General features: G+C 35.9%; 1 protein-coding gene across 11 annotated transcripts in view; it reads left to right on the forward strand.

Annotated features, from left to right (window-relative positions):
• WDSUB1 (WD repeat, sterile alpha motif and U-box domain containing 1) overlaps positions 1–26,187 on the forward strand; it is a 69,052-nt gene that overhangs the window by 12,888 nt on the left and 29,977 nt on the right. For 7 of the 11 annotated variants that reach the window (XM_025276163.3, XM_025276162.3, XM_025276172.3 and 4 more), the window contains 6 exons: positions 1,111–1,203; positions 4,795–4,888; positions 16,348–16,381; positions 17,657–17,697; positions 17,778–17,884; positions 18,836–19,012. In XM_025276163.3, the coding sequence (XP_025131948.3) occupies positions 1,111–1,203; positions 4,795–4,888; positions 16,348–16,381; positions 17,657–17,697; positions 17,778–17,884; positions 18,836–19,012 (546 nt within the window). The remainder of the gene's footprint in view (positions 1–1,110; positions 1,204–4,794; positions 4,889–16,347; positions 16,382–17,656; positions 17,698–17,777; positions 17,885–18,835; positions 19,013–26,187) is intronic. The other 4 variants (XM_025276175.3, XM_025276184.3, XM_025276169.3 and 1 more) reach the window with 3 other exon arrangements.

Here is a 26,187-nt window from a genome sequence, read left to right on the forward strand (position 1 = left end):
TTGACGTACTCCTTTTCCTATTTGGAACCAGTCTGTTTTTCCATGTCCAGTTCTAACTGTTGCTTCCTGACCTGCATACAGGTTTCACAAGAGGCAGGTCCGGTGGTCTGGTATTCCCATCTCTTTCATAATTTTCCAGAGTTTGTGGTAATCCCCACAGTCAAAGGCTTTGGCATAGTCAATAAAGCAGAAATAGATGTTTTTCTGGAACTCCTGCTTTTTTGATGATCCAGCAGATGTTGGCAATTTGATCTCTGGTTCCTCTGCCTTTTTAAAACCAACTTGAACATCTGGAATTTCATGGTTCACGTATTGCTGAAGCCTGGCTTGGAGAATTTTGAGCATTACTTTACTAGCGTGTGAGATGAGTGCAATTGTGCGGTAGTTTGAGCATTCTTTGGCATTGCCTTTCTTTGGGATTGGAATGAAAACTGACCTTTTCCAGTCTTGTGGCCACTGCTGAGTTTTCCAAATTTGCTGGCATATTGAGTGCAGCACTTTCACAGCATGATCTTTCAGGATTCTAAATAGCTCAACTGGAATTCCATCACCTCCACTAGCTTTGTTACATCTTTGCTGCTGCTGCTACTAAGTCGCATCAGTCGTGTCCAACTCTCTGTGACCCCATAGACGGCAGCCCACCAGGCTGCCCCATCCCTGGGATTCTCCAGGCAAGAATACTGGAGTGGGTTGCCATTTCCTTCTCCAATGCATGAAAGTGAAAAGTGAAAGTGAAGTCGCTCAGTCGTGTCCGACTCTTAGTGACCCCATGGACTGCAGCCTACCAGGCTCCTCTGTCCATGGGATTTTCCAGGCAAAACTACTGGAGTGGAGTGCCATTGCCTTCTCCGTTTTATCTTTAGTGGAAGGTAAATAAAAAGGTGTTTTGTTGTCACAACTTCAGGGGCTAGAGTCATAATCTTTTGAAGAATCTTGTTTAAAAGATATTCTTTGACATTTCAGTTTATCGTATAAATTAATATATTTAATATTGCTTGTGAATATGGTTAAATGAATATATTAACAGATCTCAGTCTAAAGGTGAAATATTTTGGGTTAAAATTTTTTATCAATTCTTGTACATTTATTTTAACAAATTTACATTTTTAGGTGGAGAACGAGGTCTTCAGTTCTTTCAGTTGGCATCATGTGGTCAAGATTGCCAGGTCAAAATTTGGGTTATTTCTTTTATCCATATCTTAGGTATGTATTCACCTAGTAGTTCTCTAAACTGAATTTTGTGATGCAGGTAAAGTTTCTGTGTAAATTTTTAACTTAAGGTACCCTAGATATCAAAATGGGATTATAAAAATATATTTTAAGAACTTTTAATTAAAGTAATACATACACTTGATTTAGAAATTGTATGCACACTACCGGTAATGACCTTGTCATTACCACTACACACATTCCTGCTTAACCAGAAGAAATTCCACTTTGTACTTGTTCTGTTTTCAGTTGTTTTTTTTTTTTTTTTTTTGATGGTTTTCCATGTCCATAAATATTTTTTATACTATGTTTTAAATTTACTCAGTGTAGTTAGTTTTTGGAACTTGTGTGGGTGTTTCCACTATGCGCTGTACCTTTTTTTCTTTTTAATTGAAATATAATTACAGACTTTTGTTGTTTTCTGTCAAACATCAACATGAATTGCACTGTAATTTTATTTCGGGTGATTCTACCATCAGAAAGCTTATGTCTTTCATTTTTGGTATTTCTTTATGCTAATTTGGTATTCATTTATGCTAATTCTTTAATTTCTTCTCCACTTCTCTTTTTATATTCCCATTAGTTGAGTGGTAGGCTCCTGACTTGATTTCCTATGTCTTTCCCCCCCACTCCCACATTTATCTCTGTCTTTTTCCTATCATAGGAGAAAATTCCTTAGCTTTACCTTTTAACCTTTTTTGAAAATTTTAATCCCATCAATAATACTTTCAGTTTCAAAAAACTTATCTTTTTTGTTTCCTTTTCTTAGTGTCCTCCATTTACTTTATGAATGCAGGATCCTCTCCAAATTCTCAGGATACCAATTAGAGGCTTTTTGTTTTGGTTTTAATTTCTCTTTTGTTTCCTGATCAACTTTGTTTACTCTTGGGCCCTTTTTTGTTTATCCTGATCTCTTTCATGTGGTTACCTTCTTTAACTGCTTGATGATCCTTAGTATCCCATTTACTTTCAAGAATTAAACAGTAAGAACTTTAGAGCCTCTGTACACACGGTGGTGTTTTGTTTTTGCTGGTTTCCCTTTCGGATAAAGAGGCGGACTGTTGGCCCTTATTGGGAAAGGGTTGGGGATTGGAGGATGTGGGTGTCTGTGTTGTCCTGGAGGTACCGGGGAGCTCCCCACTCATTGTTGTACTTCTTTCTGGGGAGAAGCATCTGGCTTTCATGCAGCATACTATGGGTGGGGTGGTCAGAGAGGGATGGGAGATAGTTAATGTTTCATAAACAGACCTTCAGTAAATTTTTTATGTTTTCATGTTTGTATCATTCTGACTTTCCTTTTCCTTGACTGTTATTAAGTCCTAAGTCTTTTGGGGTTTTCTGTAAATAATTGTAAGTCTTTTGGGGTTTTCTAGAGAAAGCAAGCTTGCTTCTTGACTGTAGCCCCCTCAATTTTGCACTCTGTGTTACTTCTCTATACTTCCTCATTGATTAATTTGCATCTGCCTTCCCAAAATTGGTTTCAGTTTCTCATTTCCTGATGACATTTCCCCCCTTCCCCTTTTCTTCATTGATGTGAATTTGTTTTTATTAATTCTTTCATTATCTTTTTATGGGAACTCTGAAATTATATGATCAGTTGGCCATCTTGCTTCAGATGCCTAAAAATACTGTCACCTAATAAGTGGCAACTAAATCATGCATTGTGTTTCATTGTTTATAAAGTCACTGTCAGATCAAGTTGAACATTAGTTAAAGTGGTGGGCCAGATTATAATCAGTAATGTACTATTGCAGTAGGGAAGAAAGTCCAGCATGAACTGAACTCAACTTCAGTTTATACAGAGGTGACTGTATTTTAAAGAGGGAATAAAGAGCAGGTAAATGGGACCTGTGTAGCATCTAGCAAATGACAAAATTATAAAAAGCAAAAATCTGGGAATTGATCCATGTGAAACTTGTCTGGATTTGCTAATGGGCGCTTAGGAAAGTTAGGCTCCTCCCCTCTCACAGAAGCAGAGAGACAGAAGCTTTATCTTCAGGGATTGGCTGGAATAAACAGTAAATTCTTTTGGCAGCCTTGAATTTTGCTAGTCCCCAACTTTAAGGGGACTGGGATCATGCTAGGAATGCAACCTTAAACTGTTAGACACCATGTTAATTCAAGTCTTTGTTGGCCCAGGTCAGGGCCTGATCCAGGAGGCCACTTAGAAGAGCCTGGGTAGTTTGGTCAAGAGAATCTTTGTGATTTTGCTCGTGTATAGAGAAGGGTCTGTTACCAGGAAATACATTTCTTTTTGTGGAAATTGGTTACTTTATTGCCTATTAGAGTACATGCAGTAATTCTTTTAATGTTTTCAGTGACAGCTGCTAAGAAGAGTTCTGTTACTTCTCTGGTTTATCCTACCTCTTTTAATATCAAAGTAAAAATTCTCGATAAAGAACCATAAATATAGTCATGTATGTGGATGTTCTCAGTACAACATATCTTTAGTAATTGTTCAGAAATAAAGCTTCTCCTACATTGTCTGGAAAATGTTTTTACACTGACTCTATGAAAAACAGTTTATAAACGTGCAGTTAGAGCCTTTTAATAAAACATTTAGCATTTGCACCTAATCTTAATTGCTTGTTTGTAGGGAAGAGTAGATAAGACAAATGGGTCTTATACTTGAGAATGTGACCAATTCGTAGGATCTTATTGCACGTTTATTTTATTAAATCCTACGTTGTTTTGCAATTTGTTAATTTTTTTTTTGATTGTGTCTATTCACTAATCTGTATGTGCCTAATTATTGATCAGTGCCTTGAATGCCTACATCTGTTCTCCTGTGTAAAAACATAATCTATTTTGAATAGAAATAAAATATATATTTAATAATAAAGTGAGATAAACATATTTTTTTATTGAAGCTTTTACCTGTACCATGACATTTTTGTTTAGTTAAATGCTATCTATCCAAGAGCCATTAACACTTCAAAGTTCTTATTAGGTCTGAGAAAATTACAGATTTCACTTAATTCCTTGTATCCCCAGATCAACTTCTTAGTGATTATTTATATAGTCACTAAAATACATTGAATTCCCTTGGCTTATCTTTAAAAGAGTTGTGATATTCCTTTTCAGTAATTATAGAAAGCATAAAAAGCATTTTTACTGCTACCATACTTTGTTGGGACTTTATAGGATATATTGGAGTTTAAAGATATATAAATTACTATTTTTAATTTATGAAGTGAAAAGATATCTTAATCCAGATATTTAAAACTACAGGCATTTGATTCTTTTTAGGCATTTGGGCAATTGGTGTGTGTGTGTTTAAGATACCAAGATTGAAGTATAGTTTAAAATTTTGATTCGTTTAAAATCTTATGTAGTTTATAGAGTTTAGAATCTTTTAATTTAAAAATAATTTGATTCTAATCCTGTCTAGTGTTTGCTGACCCCACCATTTTCTTTACCTGTTACTGAACTTTTGAAACCACTTAATCACAGGGCAGGATTTTTTTTTCCCCCATCTTTGTGTCCTTTAACCATTCCAAGATTTTATTGAACAAATAGTTTTTACTTAAAAATAAATTCTGAGCACAATCAGCTTGCTAATTGTTCTCACCTTGTTATTTGCAGGTTTTGAATTAAAATATAAAAGTACACTGACCGGACACTGTGCTCCTGTTCTGGCTTGTGCTTTTTCTCATGATGGGCAGATGCTAGTTTCAGGGTAAGCTGTTTAATTCCCTTAAACCATTTAGGTATGAAATACAGTAGACTTACAGAAAAGTACATAAAACGTAAGAGAATAGCTTGATAAATCACTGTACTGCAAGCTTGCAGCTGCTTACCCAGGTCAAGAAATAGAATTCAAGGTTTCCCTCGAATTCCTCTTCTTCCAAGCCTGCTTTCTCATGACAGTGCCTTAGGTCATGTGCAGCATTGCCTTTTCCTTTTGAATTGATCTAAAACCAATCACACAATATGAATTATTTTGTGTCTGGCTTCCTTTACTCACTATTATGTTTGTTTTCCAAGTGGTTGAGTGACTCTGATGCGTATGGCATGTGAAGTGGTTGTGCTCAGTTGCTTCAGTCATGTCTAACTCTTTGTGATCCTATGGACAGCAGCCCGCCAGGCTCCTCTGTCCATGGGATTCTCCAATGGTATGTGATAGGAATCCAATTTAATTTCTTTCCATATGGGTATCCAGTTATCCCAGTACAAAGTGAAAAGATAATCTTTTCTTCACCATTTTACTATCCCACCTTGTCAGAAATCAGTGATCATATATGTGTGGGTCTTTTTCACAACCTATTATTCTGTTCTGTTTACCCTTGTTCTAATATCATTCTGTATTTTTGAGGCTTTATAACTTGACTTTTCCTGACATTTGACACTTTCATGTGAGTTTTAGAGTTAGTTTGTCATACTGTCTCTCCAGTTCCTCCCGCTACACAAAAAAACCTGTTTGGAGTTTGACTGGGATTGTATTGAGTTATGGTATTGGGTCTCCAACCCATGAATGTGGCATATTTTTTCACTTGTCTTTTGACTTCTCTCGATAATATCTCTCAGTAGAAGATAATTTATTTGTCACCCTCTGTAGAGACCTTGATGCTGGGAAGGATTGGGGGCAGGAGGAGAAGGGGACGACAGAGGATGAGATGGCTGGATGGCATTACCGACTCGATGCACATGAGTTTGGGTGAACTCCGGGAGTTGGTGATGCACAGGGAGGCCTGGTGTGCTGTGATTCTTGGGGTCGCAAAGAGTTGGACACGACTGAGCAACTGAACTGAGAGATCTTCCTCATCTTTTGTTAGATTTATTCCAGGCTCTTTTTTGTTGCTATTATAAAAGATGTGGCTAATATAGGGAAATATATATGGAAAGACAATTGAGTTTTCTGTGAAGATTCTAATTTTGAATTTTTTATATCTAAAATCATACCCTGTGTTAATGATGTTTTTGTCTCTTCCTTTTTGATTCTTGCCTTCCCTTGTGGCTCAGCTGGTAAAGAATCCACCTGCAATGCAGGAGACCTGGATTTGATCCCTGGGTTGGGAAGATCCCCTAGAGAAGGGAAAGGCTACCCACACCAGTTTTCTGGCCTAGAGAATTCCATGGACTGCATAGCGACTGAACGACTTTGACTTGACTTCACTTTGCTGAACTGGCCAAGATTGCCAGGATAATGAAAACAGTGATACAGCAAACCTTGTCTGACCTATTTTGCAGAGGGAAAGCTTTCATTAAGTGTGATCACTGTAGGTTTTAGGAGATAAGCTTTATTAGCTCTTCTGTTTCTTCTAGTTTGTAAGATTTTTTTTTCATTAATAGGTATTATAGTTCATCAAATGATTTTTCATGCATCTTTTGAGATCATATGATTTTTCTTCTTTATCCTATTAGTGTCATAAATTATGCTGATTTTTATAAATCTGGTTTATACATGTTAAACCAGTCTTGCTTTGTTGGGATAAATACAACTTAGGACATACTGTTTTTTTGTATTGCTATAGAGAAGTCAGTTTTATTCTAACTAACTGTAGCTTTTTGGAGGTAATTCATATTTTTTTCACTGGCTGCTCATACATTTTATCTTGTAGTTTTCTGCACATTTACTTTGTATCTAGATATGGGTTTCATTTTGCTTAGTTTGCTTAGAATTTAATGAACTTCTTAAACTCGTAGACTATCACTTTGGGGAGAAATTCTTATTCATTATCTCTTCCAATATTGCCTCTGTCCTTTTCTTTCTAATTCTGGCACTCTAAATGCACAAAATACCTTCTCACTGTGAACTTGTCTCTTGTTCTCTCGTCTGTACTTTTTTATTCTTTTGCTTGAGCTTTGTTCTGAATGGTTTCATCTTTACTTATTCACTCCTTAGTTTTATCTAATGTGTTATTAAAGTGGTCCATTGAAGAATTGTTGATTTTTGGTTATTTTTTGATGCTAGAATTTTTATTTGGTTATTTTTCAGGTATGCCATGTCAGTTATGATTTCTAGGTCTCTGTTGAAAATTCTGTCTTGGCTTTTATTTTTCAAAGCTTTAATTTGTGAAGCTATTGGTTTAGTACACAGCAGCATTATTCCGATCTTTCCAGTTTGATCACATAGGCTGTAGCATTCAAACCCTCATTCATGTCTCTTCGCAGCAGTTTTGGCTCCAGCCAAGATATTTAAGCTTCTAACCTGTACTTGAAGTGTTCTGGACCAAGCCTGGCAGTTCTTTCCTCCATATGTTCCAATCCTTGACAAATAATCAGCCACCTAATTAGATACATTGCCATTATTTTACATGTGAAAAACTCATGAAAATATTGATAGTTCATCATCAAAAAGTATTTTTAAAAATTCTCCTTTAGCCTAGGATTGAAATTACTGCAAAGTTGAATTTCCTCTTACTGTTTTTGGAAGATACATTTTGCATTCTTTCTTAAGAAGTTAATAACAAATTGGTTATGTATGAAATTCAAGTGTTTATGGCTTTCTTATATGCCCAGTTCTCTGCCAGTTGCAATAGAGCATTTAAAGGAACTATAAGACAATGTTTGTGCCCTTGAAGTTGTTTTACTTCTCTGTTCTGATTTTTGATGTTCATAGTGATAAACACTGCAAGATCTTAATGTGCCCTTACCCTCTGAATTACAGAAGTGTCAAGTGATGCTCAGTAATGCTTCTGTGTTAAGTTCACTTTATAGCATTCCTATTTCTTATTAACTTGTGTACATATATGAATCTTAAAAAAATTTGTTTTTAGTTTTTGGCTGTGCTTCATTGCTGCATGTGGAGAAGGAAATGGCAGCCCACTCCAGTATTCTTGCTTGGAGAATCCCAAGGACAGAGGAGCCTGGTGGGCTGCTGTCTATGGGGTCACACAGAGTTGAACACGACTGAAGTGACTTAGCAGCAGCAGCATTGCTGCATGTAGGTTTTGTCTAATTTTGGCGAGCGGGGGCTACTGTCTGGTTAGAGTGCACGGGGCTTCTCATAGCAGTGGCTTCTCTTGCCTCAGATCACAGGCCCTAGGATGTGAGGGCCTCGGTAGTTGCAGCACACAGGCTTAGTTGCTCCACAGCATGTGGGAGCTTTCTGATCCAGGGATCAAACTGGTGTCCCCTGCTTTGCAAGGTGGATTCTTAACCACTGGACCACCAGCGAAGCCCTATATATGTGAATTTTAATTAACCCATTATATCAACTAGAATAATGTACCTTTCCCAAGTCATTCTGGATAAGTGGAGTTTTACATTATTAACTGCTTTTGGAATGTGGTGCTGTTCTAGGCCACATTCAAATATTCTTCTGGATGTTTTTACTTTTAGTTTATTTGGATAAATATATAAGCGGGCGAATGGGTTGGAAATGTAAATTAGTGAAGTATAAACATTTAATTTTTAGAATTGAGAGATGCTTAAATCATACTTGATTAATGGATAGATAACCAGTTAGCTGGTCAATGATAGAGAGATTCCATTTGTGACTAAAAGTCATTGGTAAGATAGAATGGATACATATGATAAAGAGGGAGTCAGTGGGAAAAAGCGATTGGGGTAAAAATACATATGAATATAAGTGACTAGACAAGAAAAAAATAAATGAACAGAATAGGATTGTAGGACAGAAAGTGTTGGACAGTGTAGGACAGAAAGGAAGGCAGTGTAGGACAGAAAGGAAGTTGTATAGGGTATAGATTTGGGATGACCATGTAAAAAGCAGTTTAGAATTTGTATATACAGATATGAGAGACTTGGGAAACAGAAAAGACATTGCAGAAAGCAGGAAATTTTTGAGGAGATTAAAATGTATGATAAAGAGGAGTAAGGGAAAATGAAGCTGGGAAAATAGGTTGTAGAGATGATAGTGAAAGTCTCTCAGTTGTATCCCACTCTTTGCAACCCCATGGACTATACAGTCCATGGAATTCTCCAGGCCAGAATACTGGTGTGGGTAGCCTTTCCCTTCTCCAGGGGATCTTCCCAATCCAGGGATTGAACCCACGTCTCCCACATTGCAGGCAGATTCTTTACCAGCTGTCACCAGGGAAGAGATGAGAGAGGATATCATTACAATTTCATGTAGTAGATTTAGGAGAACTATTGAAACTTTTAAAGCATGTCTAACACATTTCTTGGCTGTGGAAAATGGGTGAAATAAAGACATTGAATCATCATTTAGGACAGTAGTTCTCATTGCTTTTTGGTCCTAGGATTCCTTGACACTCTTAAGTTATTGAGGACTCTTCCAAAGAGCTTTTGCTCAACATGTAAGGGTTACATATATTGCTATTTACAGAAAATAAAGCTAAGGAGATTCTAAAACATTTTTAATTTATTTAAAAACAATAATAATAAACTCATTGCATATTAACAGATAATTTTCCTTAGGAGAAATAAAACCAAACATAGAAAAGTGGCATTCTTTTACATTTATGAATATCTCTTTGATATTGGATTAGTGGAAAGTACATAGATTCTCATATCTGTTTCACACATTTCATTAGCTCTCAGGGCTCTGATAGTATCATATGTCATCCAGCAAAATGTGTAGGAACTTTTTCTCTCCATCTTCCTCCACATCTCTCCTCTGTTCATTTTCCTCTAGTCCCTTAGCAGAATTTGTATTTTGTTTCCTGCTTGCTTCTCTTGATCCAGCCAGATAAAATTAATATTTTATGAATTAGCTTCTATTCCAGCAGGAAGAGTCTGTCTTTGTAATCCAAATGGAGGCTGCCTCTTTCCAAAAATTCTCTGTTCTAGTAGTTAGAATTCTTTGGAAATCAGTTTGAGAATGGCCATCATTGTTAAAAGTTGAGTTCAAAAAGAACACCCTTTTTTCTTCTTGAGTGGGAAACTCATAAGAGAAATAAATACTGGGTAGACACACTAGATAACAGGACTGTAGAACTGCAGTCAACTTGCTTACCTGCTCTTAGGTGGAATGTACCACTTCATACTTTCCCTGCAAGGGCAGATCAGAAAAAAAGAAAATCCAGGAGAGGCTGAGCCACATGGCCCAGTGTCTTCCCCAGACTTTACAGTCACATATCATTCCTTTTCTGCTAAGCAAAGAAGGGAGAATACAGACCAGAAATCTTATTCCTGAATGAGAGGGAAGTAAATGTTCCCCTCTTCTCAACAAAATGCTTATTTATGTTTTTTTCTTTTATAAATGTAGAGAACAGAGTTTTATTGTCATAAATTAGTAGTAGCTTAACAACCACCCTCTCTCACTCAGCTATGACTATCATGAGAAGGCTTAAGGTCACCTTTCCAAAACTCAAATTGTCATTTATTTCTCTGTACTCTCTACAACATTGTTAACAAAACTGTTGAACAAGTTAGTTAGCTGGACAGAGCCCACATTAGTTTATCATGAGGGTTATCAAATATTACATGACTTGAAAAACAGATGTCTTATGAAAACGGTAGTGAAATCTGAATAACCATGCCATCTATTTTTTATAAGTTTTTAGGCTAAAACTGTCAAGGTGTGTACTCAGTATGGATCAGTTTTAATTTTAATACATTCATAGGAGATGTTCTAGGAAGTGTAAAATCCAGAAGCACGGTCCTGAGTTTTAATCCCAGCCCTGCCATGCACTAGCAGTGCAACCTTGAACAGGTGTAGTTCCGTATCTTCTCTCAGCTTCATTTTTCTAAATTATAAAATGGGGGAAATCAGAATACTTTCCTCATAAGATTGTTATGAAGCTTAACTAAGAAAATGCAGGCAAAGCATTTATTACTTATATTTGGGGCACAATAATTGCTCAGTCTAGGTATACTAAATATATGTCCCAATGATATTGTTGTTCAGTCTCTAAGTCATGTATGACTCTTTGTGACCCCAGGGAATGCAGCTCACCAGGCTTCCCTGTCCTTCACTATCTCCTGGAGCTTGCTCAAATTCATGTCCATTGTGTCAATGATGCCATCCAACCATCTCATCCTCTGCTGCCCTCTTCTCCTCCTGCCCTTAATTTTTCCCAGCATCAGGGACTTATCCAGCGAGTCAGCTCTTCACATCAGGTGGCCACAGTGTTGGAGCTTCAGCTTCGATATCAGTCCTTCCAATGAATATTCAAGGTTGATTTCCTTTAGGGTAGACTGGTTTGATCTCCTTGCTGTCTAAGGGACTCTCAAGAGTCTTCTCCAGCATCAGTTTGAAAGCATCAATTCTTTGGTGCTCAGTCTTCTTTATTGTCCAACTGTTAAATCTGTACCTGACTACTGGAAAAACCATAGCTTTGACTGTACGGAACTTTGTTGGCAAAGTGATGTGTCTTTTTTTTAATAGGCTGTTCAGTTTGTCATAACTTTACTTCCAAGGAGCAAGCATATTTAATTTCATGGCTGCAGTCACCATTTGCAGTGACATTGGAGCCCAAGAAAATAAAATCTGTCACTGTTTCCATTTGTTACTCCATCTATTTTCCATGGAATGATGGGACTGGATGCCATGACCTTAGTTTTTTGAATGTTGAGTTTTCAGCCAACTTTTTCACTCGTTCACTTTCATCAAGAGGCTGTTTAGTTTCTCTTTGCTTTTTGCCATTAGAGTGGTATCATTTGCATATCTGAGGTTGTTGATATTTCTCCCTGCAATCTTGATTCCAGCATGTGATTCATCCAGGCCGGCATTTTGCATGATGCACTTTGCATATAAGTTAAATAGGCAGGGTGACAATATACATCCTTGATATACTCTTTTCCCAATTATTTTTATGTATTATTTTTTGTAATCCAGAGCATTGGGTATGTGTGTAACACGTAACATTAGTTTATCCCCTGATTTTCTGACTTCCACTTTTTCTGGGTTAAGTTTTAGCTGTTGATCTATATTGAGGAGCATTATGAAACAGCTGTTTGAAACTTACAATGTGATTATGTTTCATGGAATCATCTCTATGAAGACCTTAGGGGAAATAATTCCTATAGATGTCAGTCTAAACAACTGACGTCCCTTTCCCGAGCATTGGGTTTGTGTTTCTATCTTAAACTGTATAACAGATGGTGTTTCCTTTTTTGAATTGCTATTGAAGAAGCTCAGAAACAGATTTGCAGCCCTTTAATAGCAAAGTGGACTCTTATGTTGTGACATCTATTTTGAATACTAATCTTTTTTAAAATATATATATATTTTATTGAAGTATAGTTGGCTTACAATGTTTCAGGTTCACAGCAAGGTTGATTCAGTTATACAAAACACATATTATTTTTGAAATTATTTTCCATCATAGGTTACTACAAGATATTGACTATAATTCCCTATGCTATACAGTAAATTTTTGTTGCATATCTATTTTTAATTAGAAATCTACCATTCTCTTCACACTAAGTCAGACAGATGGAATCAAAATGTCATAATATTTTGTTAGGCAAAAATTCATAACTTTTCTAAAATATTTATATTATACATATTTATATATATGTATACAAAAGCTTTTCTACTACACTTGCTGAAGGCTTGAGAAAGAACATGAAAAAAAGAGATGGAGAAATTGAGAACATAAGCTAAATGAAATGAGAGCACTGAATGTGAAATAGAAAAAGTGAAAGAGACTAGATAAAAGTAAAAGACTATCATATAGTCCAGTTGCTTTTAAACATGACTGCTCATTAGAAACACCTGAAACTTTGGAGAAAAGCAATACCTGAGCATTTGTATTTTTAAAAAAATTTCAAGATAATTCTAGTATTATCTTGATTTTAAAAAGTGATTACAGGTTTTTCTATTAGATCCTAGCTTTGGTGAGATAGAGGTCTATTATTTTTCTGTTGACCAATCATGATACAGTGGTATTGCGTGAGTAATAGTTACATAATCACAATAGTAAAAGATGTTTGTCAGTTTTCACAAATCAATAGCCAGGTAAAAGTTAAAAGTACAGTTGCAAGCCATAATGGGAACATGATTAACCTAACTGTATAAAATAATTACATACAATTCAAGGGGTCAGTGGTAAGTGTACATATATGCACATGTTTTCATGCACCCAGCTAGTCTGTGTTTTTTGGTGCATTTAATCCATTTACATTTTAGATAATTATTGATATGTATGATCCTGTTACCATTTTCTTAACTGTTTTGGGTTTACTTTCTGTGGGTCTTTTCCTTCTCTTGTGTTTCCTATCTAGAAACAGTCCTTTATCATTTGTTGTAAAGCTGATTTGGTGGTGCTGAATTCTCTTTAACTTTTGCTTATCTTCAAAGCTTTTGATTTCTCCATCAAAGCTGAAGGAGAGTCTTACTGGGTACAGTATTCTTGGTTGTAGGTTCTTCCCTCTCATCACTTTAAATATATCATGCCATTCCTTTCTGGTTTGTAGAGTTTCTGTTGAGAAATCAGCTAATAGCTTGATGGGAGCTCCCTTGTATGTTGTCATTTTTTCCCTTGTTGCTGTTAATATTTTCTCTCTTTAATTTTTGTCACTTTTATTACTATGTATCTTGGTGTGTTCCTCCTTGGGCTTATCCTTCCTGGGACTCTGTCCTTCCTGGACTTGGTTGACTACTTCCTTTCCCATGTTCAGGAAGTTTTCAGCTATTACCTCTTCAAATAATTCCTCATGTCCTTTCTTTCTCTCTTCTCCTTCTGGGACCCCTATAGTTCAAATGTTGGTGCATTTTAGTGTTGTCCCAGAGGTCTCTTAGGCTGTCTTCATTTCTATCCATTCTTTTTTCTATGTTCTGTGACAGTGTCTTCCACCATTATGTCCTCTAGATTATTTATCCTTTCTTCTGTCTCAGTTATTTGCTGTTGATTCCTTTTAGTGATTCATATCTGTTTGTTTGTTCTTTAGTTTCTCTTTTACTCTTCTCTGAGCAGAGTTGAAGTTTTAGAGTGCCATAAAATGGGAAAGGAGTAACAAAAGACTTGGCAACCAATGCACCCTTCATAAGGGAGAAAGTGGGGTCAGGGTGACAGGGCAGATTGTGGTGGAAGGTGAGTTCTGAAAGAGTTCTGTGTAGCAAAGGCAGGATATGTATAGACTGGGGCACCAGATATTTAGAGTATTTATTTGATATTGGTGCAGGTTCTATTCAGGGAATAGTTCGAGGTTTTATATTTAATAATTTCAAGGTATTTTATGTCTGTTTATAGTGGTTATAATTATTTTCTCTGTCTTTGAAACCCAAATCTCAAAAACTGAAAACTATTTTTCCATAATAGTAATCTCCTTCCCTCCAAATCTAATCAGTTATCAAATTTCATTACACCTCTTTTGAATAGGAGGTGAGTTTAAAATCCTTTTAGTCTCTAAGGGTCTGCAGGTCTCTGCCCATAATCTCTATTCTTCTCGTTCAGATTCTGTAGACTCAAAGAGTTGTTCATGCTTGGCCTTTTGCTTCTCAGATTCGTTTTTATTCCTCATCAGCAAGTGAACCTGTTTCATTTTTATCGTGTCTGTCTATCTGTTGCCTACAGGATCGTTTACTGATGATCTAGCTTCTCAAGTGATATACATCATTGGGATGAGTTAGTTTTAATTGCACTAGTGGTAATCTCAGAAGATAGAATTTCCTTTCTGTTTAAGGATGGTAAGAAGTAATCAAGTTTTCCCTAAGAATTTTAGATATTCCAGTGATAATACCTTATACCGTGAAGAATTTAGGACTACATAGAGTGTCTGAGGAGAAGGCAATGGCACCCCACTCCAGTACTCTTGCGTGGAAAATCCCATGGATGGAGGAGCCTGGTAGGCTGTAGTCCATGGGGTCGCTAAGAGTTGGACACGACTGAGCGACTTCACTTTCACTTTTCACTTTCATGTATTGGAGAAGGCAATGGCAACCCACTCCAGTGTTCTTGCCTGGAGAATCCCAGGGACGGGGGAGCCTGGTGGGCTGCTGTCTGTGGGGTCACACAGAGTCGGACACGACTGAAGTGCCTTAGCAACAACAACAACGAGAGTGTCTGTGGGGCTTCCCAGGTGATGCTAGTGGTAAAGAACCTACCTGCCAGTGCAGGAAATGTAAGAGACACAGGTTTGATCCCTGACTTGGGAAGATCCTGTGGAGAAGGAAATGGCAACCCACTACAGTATTCTTGCTGGAGAAGCCCATGAAAAGAGGAGACTGGCAAACTATGGTCCATCGCGTCTCAGAGTTGGATGCAACTAAAGTGTCTTAGCTCACACGCACACAAGAGTGTCTATAAATCATGTCTGGCTATGCGTATTAGCTGCTAATATTTTCAGTGTTTTTTGGCTGTTTTTTGATTTAGCATTTAATGCTCTAATTCTGTTTTTTACCATCCATAATGCATCTATATGCTTCTCACTTGTGTTTCATATTATGTTTGAACAAAGTCTTAATTTCTATTTTGAACTTATGACAAAGATTCTATTGTCAAAATCCATTACCAATGTTATAGAGACTACTAAATAAGGAATTTTCAAAGAAATATTAAGCCTTATAATAGGTGTGGCTCCTGTGGTCAGACTATAATCAGCTACTTTTAATAATAAGAAAAGTGCTGTTACAGAGAGCAGTAACACTTGTTATGTTTTCTCACTTTGCAACATATGGTGGCATAACAACTGTATCCAAAGAGGGGAAAATACCACATACAAACACATTTATCTGTTATTTTCTATTACGTAATTTGTTACAGTATTGCATTTTTCTTTGTATGATGATTTTTTTTCACCACTAGAATAATCCCAGATAGTTGTTTTAATTTTTATAGCATTGAAAGAAATCATGTAGGGACTAAATAAAGTTTAGAATTACAGTTTTAAAAAATGAGTCACATACATATTGACTAGTAATTAAGGCACAGCCATATCAATAATAAAGAACAATGCTATCCAGAATAAAAATCAAGTAGCAACTGATAGGTTTCCCTTGTAGTGGTTTTTCCCTTTGAGTTATTAACATCACATGAAATTGTGTCTTATTTATTCATTATAAATGCTTACTCTGTTTAGGGCTATATAGTATAAATAACATGTTCTGGTGTTTAATAAAGTTTATAACTTTCTGACAAATTTGGTATATGGTATATAGTTTTTTAAAATAAGTTTATACAATGAAAAAATAGACTGTATTCTGAATGTGTACATATCAAAATTCCAGCCTTAAAAAGTTATTAAAATGATTTAAATATACAAATACTGTACTTCATTTTTGTAGAACTTTTCACCCATGATCCTTTTTTTTTTCTCTTAAAGATCAGTGGATAAGTCAGTTATAGTGTATGATACTGTAAGTACTTCACATCTTGTGTGATCTTTGTAAATTACGTTTGCTTGTTAGGCTGCTGAATTTCAAGTTGAGTTAGGCAGGATAAGGAAAATGTGTATATATATTTTTTTGTTTAGGGTGCCTAAAAAGATAATATGTACATTTCAGAAATGCTAAAATAGTTATGTAAGTAAGGTATTGGTTCTGGGTCAAGCCCTGAAATATTTCAATAATGGTTTTAAGATAGATATTTTCTGATAAAAGAAAATACCAATTTAAAGAGCACCAGTATCCAAAAAAGCACTTTAAATCAATTATTCTTAAACTCTTACACCAGGATTTCATAACAACAAAGGATTATTTACTGGAGGGTAAGACTATACTTCTAGATATCATTTCTAATAGTTTGTTACTGTATATTTGAGGGTTTTGGTAGGGCATAGCTGAAAGCTGAAAGTGACCCACTGCTTTAGAGTTGCAGCTGGATTTAGAGACTAGTATAAGGAAGAGTAGGTTATAATGGATTTGGAGAAATGGGACTTTTTGTTAGATGCATGTTACTAAAGACCGGGTGGAAGAAAATGAATGTTTAATATACTGTGAAAATATTCTCTGAGAGAAATCAGTGTTGAGTGGACCTTTACAGTGATCGAATTTAGGTTGTGGCTATGCCAGCAAATGAGATAGAGATGTGAATCATCAAAGTGAGTATGTGGCAAGTAAGGAAGCTAATAAGCTAGTCCTGCTCATGGAAGTTCCAATCACTGACAGTTCTGGCAGGAAATGGGAAAGAGTACTCAAATGAGGTGAAGTAGATCCTTACTGTTTTTCAGAAAGCTTTCATGAAAAGTTTCACAGAAACAGCTAAAACATTAAATTTCCTCCATAAAATATGTATATAAATACATCTAGATACTGGATTGTCAGCTAAGTGCACTCAGAATTGAAGTGATTAATTTCTACTCACTGGTCTGCAGTGGGTACAAGTCAAATGCCATAACAAAAATACAAATTATTTCATGGTTACTGTTAGTTAAGACAAATTAGCCAGGACTATATTAACCTAAAAATTTTAGTAGACAGCACTAGTAATAATTGCGAAAGAATAAAATGATTACTTGATATTAGTTATAAATGCTATTATCTATTCATTGGATAAGTTTCAGCTTATATTAATGACTCAATAATATTGGAATACATAGAATATATAAACCATTCAGGTCAAGCAAGACTTTGTTAGTAACTTGATTCATGCCTGAGTAAATATAAAGCTGTTTGTTCTGTTATTTTTTTCAGAATACTGAGAATATACTTCACACCCTGACTCAGCACACCAGGTCTGAACTTAACCTTGATTTGTATTAATGTAATTAAAAAATTGGTCTAAGGATATTTAATAGTTGTTTTTATTAACTAGGTATGTCACAACTTGTGCCTTTGCACCCAATATCCTTTTACTTGCTACTGGTTCAATGGACAAAACAGTGAACATCTGGCAATTTGACACGGAAACACTTCGCCAAGGTTAGTAAGGATATCATGTTAACAACGTCACCACCATTCACCATTAAAATCAGAAACTCAGTAATTTTTTGACAAATTATTCATGTTGCTTTTTTCAATATAAAGCATATATCCAAAGTTAATATAACTTGAAAGTAATTTTAGAGAACCCAGTGTTAAAGTTAACCCAGTCGTCTATGTTAAAACTATTGGTAAATGCTTTTGAGTGCACGCTCAGTTACATCATACCTCCCATAGTTTTGTAAGCTCTTTATTTACACTCTGTACTGATTTTTCAGATATTAATAAATATAGCCTAGGACAAAGTAGAAATGATTGTTTTATCCCAGTGGTTTCATTTTTAGTTTCATTAAGCAGCATTGACACAATTTCGAAGTTTTATTTTTATCACTGTCAAAATTAGCTAACTAGTGGTGCTGATATGCAGATGACAGATAAAATATAATACTTCTGCTGCTGCCAGTTTTATGTAATGATAAACTTTTTCTGGAGTGAAAAAAGCTCCAAAAGAGTAGCATTTAATTAAATAATGCTTTAATTATATGTAGTGTTTGATTTAAAAAAAAATTTTTTTAAGATGTTAAAGTAGAAAACAGATTTAAGAACATTTTGTTTACTTTTTAGTACAAAGTGAGAATCTTTATGTTGGGCTTCCCAGGTGGTGCTGGGGTAAAGAACCCACCTGCCAATGCAGGAGACTTAAAGAGATATGGGTTCAATCCCTGGGTCTGGAAGGTCCCCTGGAGGAGGGCATGGCAACCCACTCCAGTATTCTTGCGCATAGAGTCCCTTGGACAGAGGAGCCTGGAGGGCTACAGTCCATAGGGTCACAAAGAGTTGGACATGACTGAAGCCATTTAGTACACACGCAGGAGAATCTTTTTAAAGGATATACTTTTGCTTATTATTTCACTTATCTTTTTGTTTATGAGTATTCTTTTGTTTTTTAAGCAAAGATCCCAGATCAACCAAAGCAATTTACTGAAAATTGGTCAGAGGATGATGTCTCAAACTGGCTTTGTGCTGAAGGTTTAGAAGACCTTGTTGATATTTTCAAAATGAATAACATTGATGGAAGAGAATTATTGAATCTTACAAAAGAAAGTCTAGCTGATGATTTGAAAATAGGTAAGACTAGTGAAAGAAAGTCTTAAAAAACAACTTTTAATAATTTACTATGAGATTGGTTTTAATTGTATTAATGGTTTCCTCTTAGTATTCTTATTCTAGCACATTAGTTATTCTGGAATATGCTTTTGTATAAAGGAGAGTATGTTTTTAGTAGATTATAGAAAAGAGATGTTACATACTATTTTTTAGGTAATTAAAGCCACCATGTAACTAATTTTTAAAACATGTTTTTTAAGTTGCAATATAATTCACCCTTTTACAAGTATACAGTAGTGTAATAAGTGACTCTTAGTATACTATTCACCAATTTGTACAGCCATCACAACTGTCTAATTCCAGAACAATTTTACCACTTCAGAAAGAAACCCCATGCCCATTAGCAGTCATTCCTATTTCTTTTCTCTCTAGCTCCCGGCAACCACTAATCTACTTTTTGTCTTCTGAGGATTTGCCTGTTCTTGACATTTCATACAATGTCAAGGTCTTCTGTGCCTGGCCTCTTTGCTTAGCATGCTCTCAAAGATTCATAAATGTTGTCGTATATATTAGTACTTCATTTTTATAGCTGAATATTTCATTATATGAGTTATCACCTTTTACTCATCCATTCATCAGTTGATTGAATTTAGATTGTTCGCATTTTTAAGGTTTTTTAAATTATGCTACTTTGAACATTCATGTACAAGTTTTATGTGGGCATCTATTTTCCATTTTCTTGGATATTACTGATTTATATCCACAGAACTTAACCAGAAGAAGATGTAGTCTTTTGTAATTGGGGGCTGGGAGTGAGTGTTATTAAATTTCTTTGCTTAGAAAGAAAAGACCCTTACCAGCTAAAACCCTTGGTGTGTGTAACGGGCAATATTTGACTATATATGCTTTAACTCTGAAAAAGCATCTGACTCTTAAGATGACAAATGAAATAGGCCATCAGCTCCTGTACTCTGTTCCCTATTCCTCCCCTAGTCCTGGAAATGTTGTGTATTTGAGAATTGATGTAGTCTAGATACAAACGGCATCAAAAATATAAAACTTGTTCAAGTGGAATTGGTGGGTCTTATGGTAGCTGTATGCTTGCATTTGAAGAACTGTTAAGATTGTTTTCTAAAGCAACTGTGCTTTTTTTTTTTTTTTTTTTAAGTAATCTCTTTCTTTAAAAAAATATTTATTTTTGGCTGTCTAGGTCTTTATTGGCTGCACACAGGCTTTCCTAGTTGCACTGAGCAGGGACTACTCTTTAGTTGCAGTGCACGCGCTTCTTATCGCAGTGGCTTCTCCTGTTGCAGAGGATGGGCTCTAGGGTACTCAGGCTTCAGTAGTTGTGGCACATGGGCTTAGTTGCGTTGTGGCATGTGGGATATTCCCAGACCAGCAATCAAACCATGTCCCCTGCATTGGTAGGCAGATTCTTAACTACCGGACCACCAAGGAAGCCCCTCATTGTGGTTTTGATAGGCATTTTTCTGATGTCTAGTAATGTTGAACAGTTTTCCATGTGCCTGTTACCCATTTATATATCAAATTGGAGACTATTGTCATGTTAAACAGCATTCTTCTAATCCATAAGCATAGGATATTTTTCTGTTTATTCAGATCCTCTTAATTTGTTTCAAAAGTGCTTTGTAATTTTCAGTGTACAAGTCATTTTTTTTAACTGTATAATTCAGTGCTTTTTCATATAGTCATAGAATTGTATAAATTGTATACCCACTATATAATTTCAGAACATTTTTGTCTTCCCCAAAGAACCCCATTCATTTCTCATTCTAGCCTTTTGGCAACCACTAATCTATCTCTTGTAGAAATAAGATTTATCTATTTTGGACAGTTTTTTGTAAGTGAAGCTAAACGACATGTGGCCTTTTGTATCTGGTTTCTTTTATTTAACCTCAGGGTTTTTGCATGTACAAGTACTTCATTCCTTTTTATGGCTGAATAATATCCCATTGTATGGCTGAAACACATTTTGTTTATTCATGCATCAATTGATGGACATTTGGGAGTTTCTACTTTTTGGCTATTATCAATAATGTTGCTATGAATATGTATGTATGAGTTTTTGTGTATCTTTTTATTTGCCTTGGGTATATGATTAAAAGAATTTTTTTTTTTACTCTTCACTGTTTTGAGGAACTGCCAGACTGTTTTCCAAAGCAGCTGTACTATTTTACATTTCCACAAGCAATGTATGAGGTTTCCAATTTCTTCACCTCTTCGTCAACACTGTTTTCTAGCTATCTTCTTGATTATAGGTGTTCAATAGATGTGAAGTGGTATTTCATTGTGGTTTTGATTTGCATTTACCTGATGATATGGAGCATAGTTTCAAGTGCTTATTGGTTATATATCTTTTTTGAACTTTCCCCCTTTAAAATTGGTTTGTCTGTTGTTGAATTGTAAGAGTTGTTCATGTGTTTTGAATACTACGTCCTTATCAAAAACAGTTTGAAGTCTTAGTGTTGTGCTCTAATAGTGTCCCCTGACATTATTATCAGTATGCCATAGTAAAATCTTAAAATTAATAAGCATAGGAAATAGGATGTCCATAGGGAATTTATTGTTAATGAGGAGTCAAATAACAAAAAAGTGTTGTTATAGAAAACCATTTTAAAGTATAGGTATACACGTTCATTACACAGTAATTACAGTATGTGTACCTATTTAAATGTCTTGGAAGTTTTTTAAAAAGTTAACAGAATGATGACTTTATGAAAATACTTAGAATCAGATGGTTTTGTACTCAGACCATACTGTGAAAGTTGTTTTTGTATCTCTAGTAACTTATTTCCTTTATAATTTGTAATTTACTCTTTCTTCCCGAAAGTTGTGGTGAATTTTGAATCTTATCATTCCTTTCTCACAGTAAAATTTGACAATACGTTATCACAGAGAAGCACATGACAATATAAAATAATAATTTTAGATTTCAACAAAGAATGTTGCAAAAAATAAGAGCATAGTAAAAACAATTAATAGGAATAGAGTTCTGTTCTGTGATAGCCGGATAAATAAAGTATAAGAAACTCTTACAGGATTCAGTCAATGGCCTGAAATAATTTTTGAAAAGGTGAGTCTTGGACTTAGTAGTTATGATAATTTTGAATTTCAATTAAATAAGTTTTGTAATTATCAGGCTCAAGCTAAAATTGAAATGTAATTTAATTTCTGTCATCTAAAAGCTGAGAAAGACCATTATTGTAAATGGAAACAAATGTTGCATACTCTCTAGTAAGTAAGGAATTGGCTTTGCATTTCTGTTTAAGATTTGGGAAGTTAGTGAATTAAAGAAATTACAGAATAAAATTAGTAAGTAAATAGATTAAATTTTTTCTGCATCATTCTAAAGTATTTTAGTTTTTGCAAAATTAGAAAGGATTAAGGGGCTAACATTAATCTTCTACAAGTGCTACTTTAAGCTACAGTGAATTTCTGTTAGTCTTGAGCTTTAAGAAAAAAGCAGACTCATCCTCAAAACAGTTAATTGGAGTAATAGAGAATTGAAATTGAGTTTAGAAAAAAGTGATTTAAGAGGCCAATTGAGTATGCGATAATGAATTTTACTCTTGAGATGCATAACTATTTTACTTGCATTTACTTTTGTGGTACAACTGTTAAAGCAGTTCCTACTTGAATGTAAATAAATACGAATTTGTTCAACATTCATCATACAAAGATGGAGAAGGAAATGGCAACCCACTCCAGTATTCTTGCCTAGAGAATCCTGTGGACAGAGGAGCCTGGTGGGCTGCTGTCCATAGGGTCGCACAGAGTTGGACACGACTGAAGTGACTTAGCAGTAGCAGCATCATACAAAGAAAGTTAATTTTGCAGTAAAGTGTATTGATTGGGGTGTTAGGAAACAAAGTGATATTATCTTTTATGTCTGGCACTTAAAAATTATTTTTAAGGAGTCAAGCAGTCTGTCACACGGAGAAGGCAATGGCATCCCACTCCAGTACTCTTGCCTGGAAAATCCCATGGACAGAGGAGCCTGGTAGGCTGCAATCCATGGGGTCGCTAAGAGTCAGACATGACTGAGCGACTTCACTTTCACTTTTCACTTTCATGTATTGGAGAAGGAAATGACAACCCACTCCAGTGTTCTTGCCTGGAGAATCCCAGGGACGGGGGAGCCTGGTGGGCTGCCGTCTATGGGGTCTCACAGAGTCGGACACAACTGAAGTGACTTAGCATAGTCTGGCACATCTTTTTTCAGTGAACCTTTTGTAAATGTACAGTAAAGGAACTTTCTGTAGATTTGAGTATCTGTTGGAATCTGTCGCTTTTATCCTGGAGTAATAGTTCTTTTCTGGGATTGTGTTAATAAAAATAGAGACAATTTTAGGTAGAAAATAACTCCCTATATGTATTACTACATTTGCATCAAGAATGTCCAGAAAGGGATTACTGATATAAGAGATCCTTGATACTAAAAGAGATATGTCTTAAGACATTTGTGAATCCATGAATTTGTGAACTCTACTAAAGCCTTTAATATTGCAACCAAAAAGCATAAAGTATGAAAGATGAAGAGCAAGAAAGTCTGAGATCTGATAGTAGGCAAGCAGTAAATCCATTGACTAGCCACGTGACTTTCACTGCAGTGTGGCCTCTGTTTATACCTTGGCCTCCAGGATATTGTAAATTGTGACCCATCTTGGAGTGCTGAATTGCTGTGGATGATATAATGGTAAAAGCATGAAATGACAGATGACAAGGAACTGTTGTATATTGTGTCAGTTCTTACCCTTATATTCAACTAATTATCAATCATAGATTCTTAATTGGGAATAAGGTTTTTCCAAGAGGTCCCCCTTCCTTTTGCTCTTGTCTTTCCAAGAAACCATGAAAGCATGTGAGACATTTTTATCATTTTTTATTTAAAAATTATAATATCAAATTATTATGTCAAATGCTTTTTAAGACCTTATGCACCAACTGTCTTAACACCCTCAGATTTTGGAAGTTTCGTGTTTGAATTCCTGGTAATACTTCCTCATGTAGATTTTCTCTCGGTGCCTAACTGCGTATACTGTTAAGTAATAAAACTTACCATTTTTTCTGTATATACAACTTATGTGACATTGACCTTTTAAATGTGTGGGCCTGTGTACTCACAGGCTTTTGGAGTGGACATACCCTTCCAGGTCAGCAACTGCTCTTAAACTGACCTCCCTACTTTGCAGTGAGTACTTGTGGGGCATTTTGAAGTCTCTCTTTTTCAGGCCTATCAATGTCCTGTTGCTTCCCCACTAATATCAATTACAGATCTTACGGATGTTGGTGGATTATCTTCTCCCACTTATTAATATGTTGTGGGGCTCATGAAGATACTTTGCTACCTTGTTTTGTTGTAAAGGCCCGTGGAATTTGATTTTGCTATCTAGTCGTGTTGCTTTTCATGAAGGGATTCAGAGAAATATAAAAATTACATCGCTCCTATCATCATCTTTTCCAAATCCTTTAAAAAATCCTTGTGTTCCTTTTTATGTCTTGTTTTCTCTTGATCAGAATTTGTTTAATAAAATTTATTTTTAAATAATGAAGAATTCAATGTTTTTTCTCCAGGAGACCAGCTGTTGATCCTCTTCTGCGTCAGGGCGGTACAGAGGTGACTGACCAGCCTCACAGGCTGTGGTGGTTGGTTAGCTCCAGGCAGTAGTACTTCCTGTTGCTCTGCCTCCAGCTAGTGCTGGCGTTGCTGCTTTGGCAATGATATTTACAGGACAAAGTTGGGGGGAAAGATGGCTACAAGTAGAAAGGTGTTTCTTCCATGTGTGTTTTCAAATCTCTGCTTTAAACTATGTCCCATCCTTTACTCTGGAACTCAGTTACTTCTGTTTTATTGAGGGTTTTTAGAATTTTGTATCTTTAATGATTGTCTCTTGGCACCATCAATTCAATTATGCAGCATTTCCAGCATTGGGAAGGGGTGGAGAAGGGGGACAGAGTTTGATGGCCTATTTAATTTGTCATCTACTAAGAACCAGATGCCTTTTCAGAGTTATAGCAAATATAGTGAAATATCTCCCATTAACTCACACTGAGGGTTTGCTAGCTCTCACCTGGTAAGGGTCTTTTCTTTCTGAGCAATTAAGTTTAATAACACTGACTTCCAACCCCCTATCACAAAAGGATGTGTTTTTCCTCTGGCTAAGTTCTGTGGATATGATTTGGTAACTGCTGGTAAATGAGGGCATTTTTAAACAACATTAAAATTGGGCAGGATAACACACAATTTAACCTTTTATAGTACATTTTGAAATAGAGTTTCTACACACTCTATTAGGATTCCCTGATAGCTCAGTTGGTAAAGAATCTGCCTGCAATGCAGGAGACCCCGGGTCGATTCCTAGTTGGGGAAGATTTGCTGGAGAAAGGGATAGGCTACCTGCTCCAGTATTCTTGGGCTTCCCTTCTAGCTCAGCTGGTAAAGAATCCGCTTGCAGTGCGGGAGACCTGGGTTTGATCCCTGGGTTGGGAAGATCCCCTGGAGGAGAGCTACCCACACCAGTATTCTGGAGAATTTTGTACTATGTAGTCCATGGGGTCACAAAGAGTCGGACACGACTGAGCAACTTTCACTTCACTTCACACCCTCTACTAATAAGCATTCTACATAATAGCACACGTGTATTATTTTTGACAGGAAAAAATATGTTTTTTAGAATATTAAATACCTCTATATTCTTATTACATGTAATATCCCTTTAAATCAGATGATCACTATCTAATTATAAATGTGTTGTGATTTTTTTTTTAATTATTTAAAAAATCTTCAGTTTGGTTTCAGTGAATTCCATAGGAAGGACGTCCCTTAAGATGCAGGCAGTTGCGGGGTTGACTTCCCACACTTTCATAGATAACGGTCAGTGAATCCAAATAGATGTAAACAGTTTGTTACTCATGGGACAGCAAGCAGCATGAGCTTCATGCTCAGATTGGTTCCCCTTTTCCACCAAGTCTTGTGAAGGCAATTTGTTATAGTGGCATAGCTGAGGAACCCTGAATTTATGATCCCCCCCAATATGATAAGGGGACTGCTAGCAAAATAGTCCAGAGAAGGCAATGGCACCCCACTCCAGTACTCTTGCCTGGAAAATCCCATGGATGGAGGAGCCTGGTAGGCTGCAGTCCATGGGGTCGCTAAGAGTCAGACATGACTGAGC

The sequence above is a fragment of the Bubalus bubalis genome, chromosome 2, assembly GCF_019923935.1.
Source record: "Bubalus bubalis isolate 160015118507 breed Murrah chromosome 2, NDDB_SH_1, whole genome shotgun sequence".
Classification (NCBI taxonomy): Eukaryota; Metazoa; Chordata; class Mammalia; order Artiodactyla; family Bovidae; genus Bubalus; species Bubalus bubalis.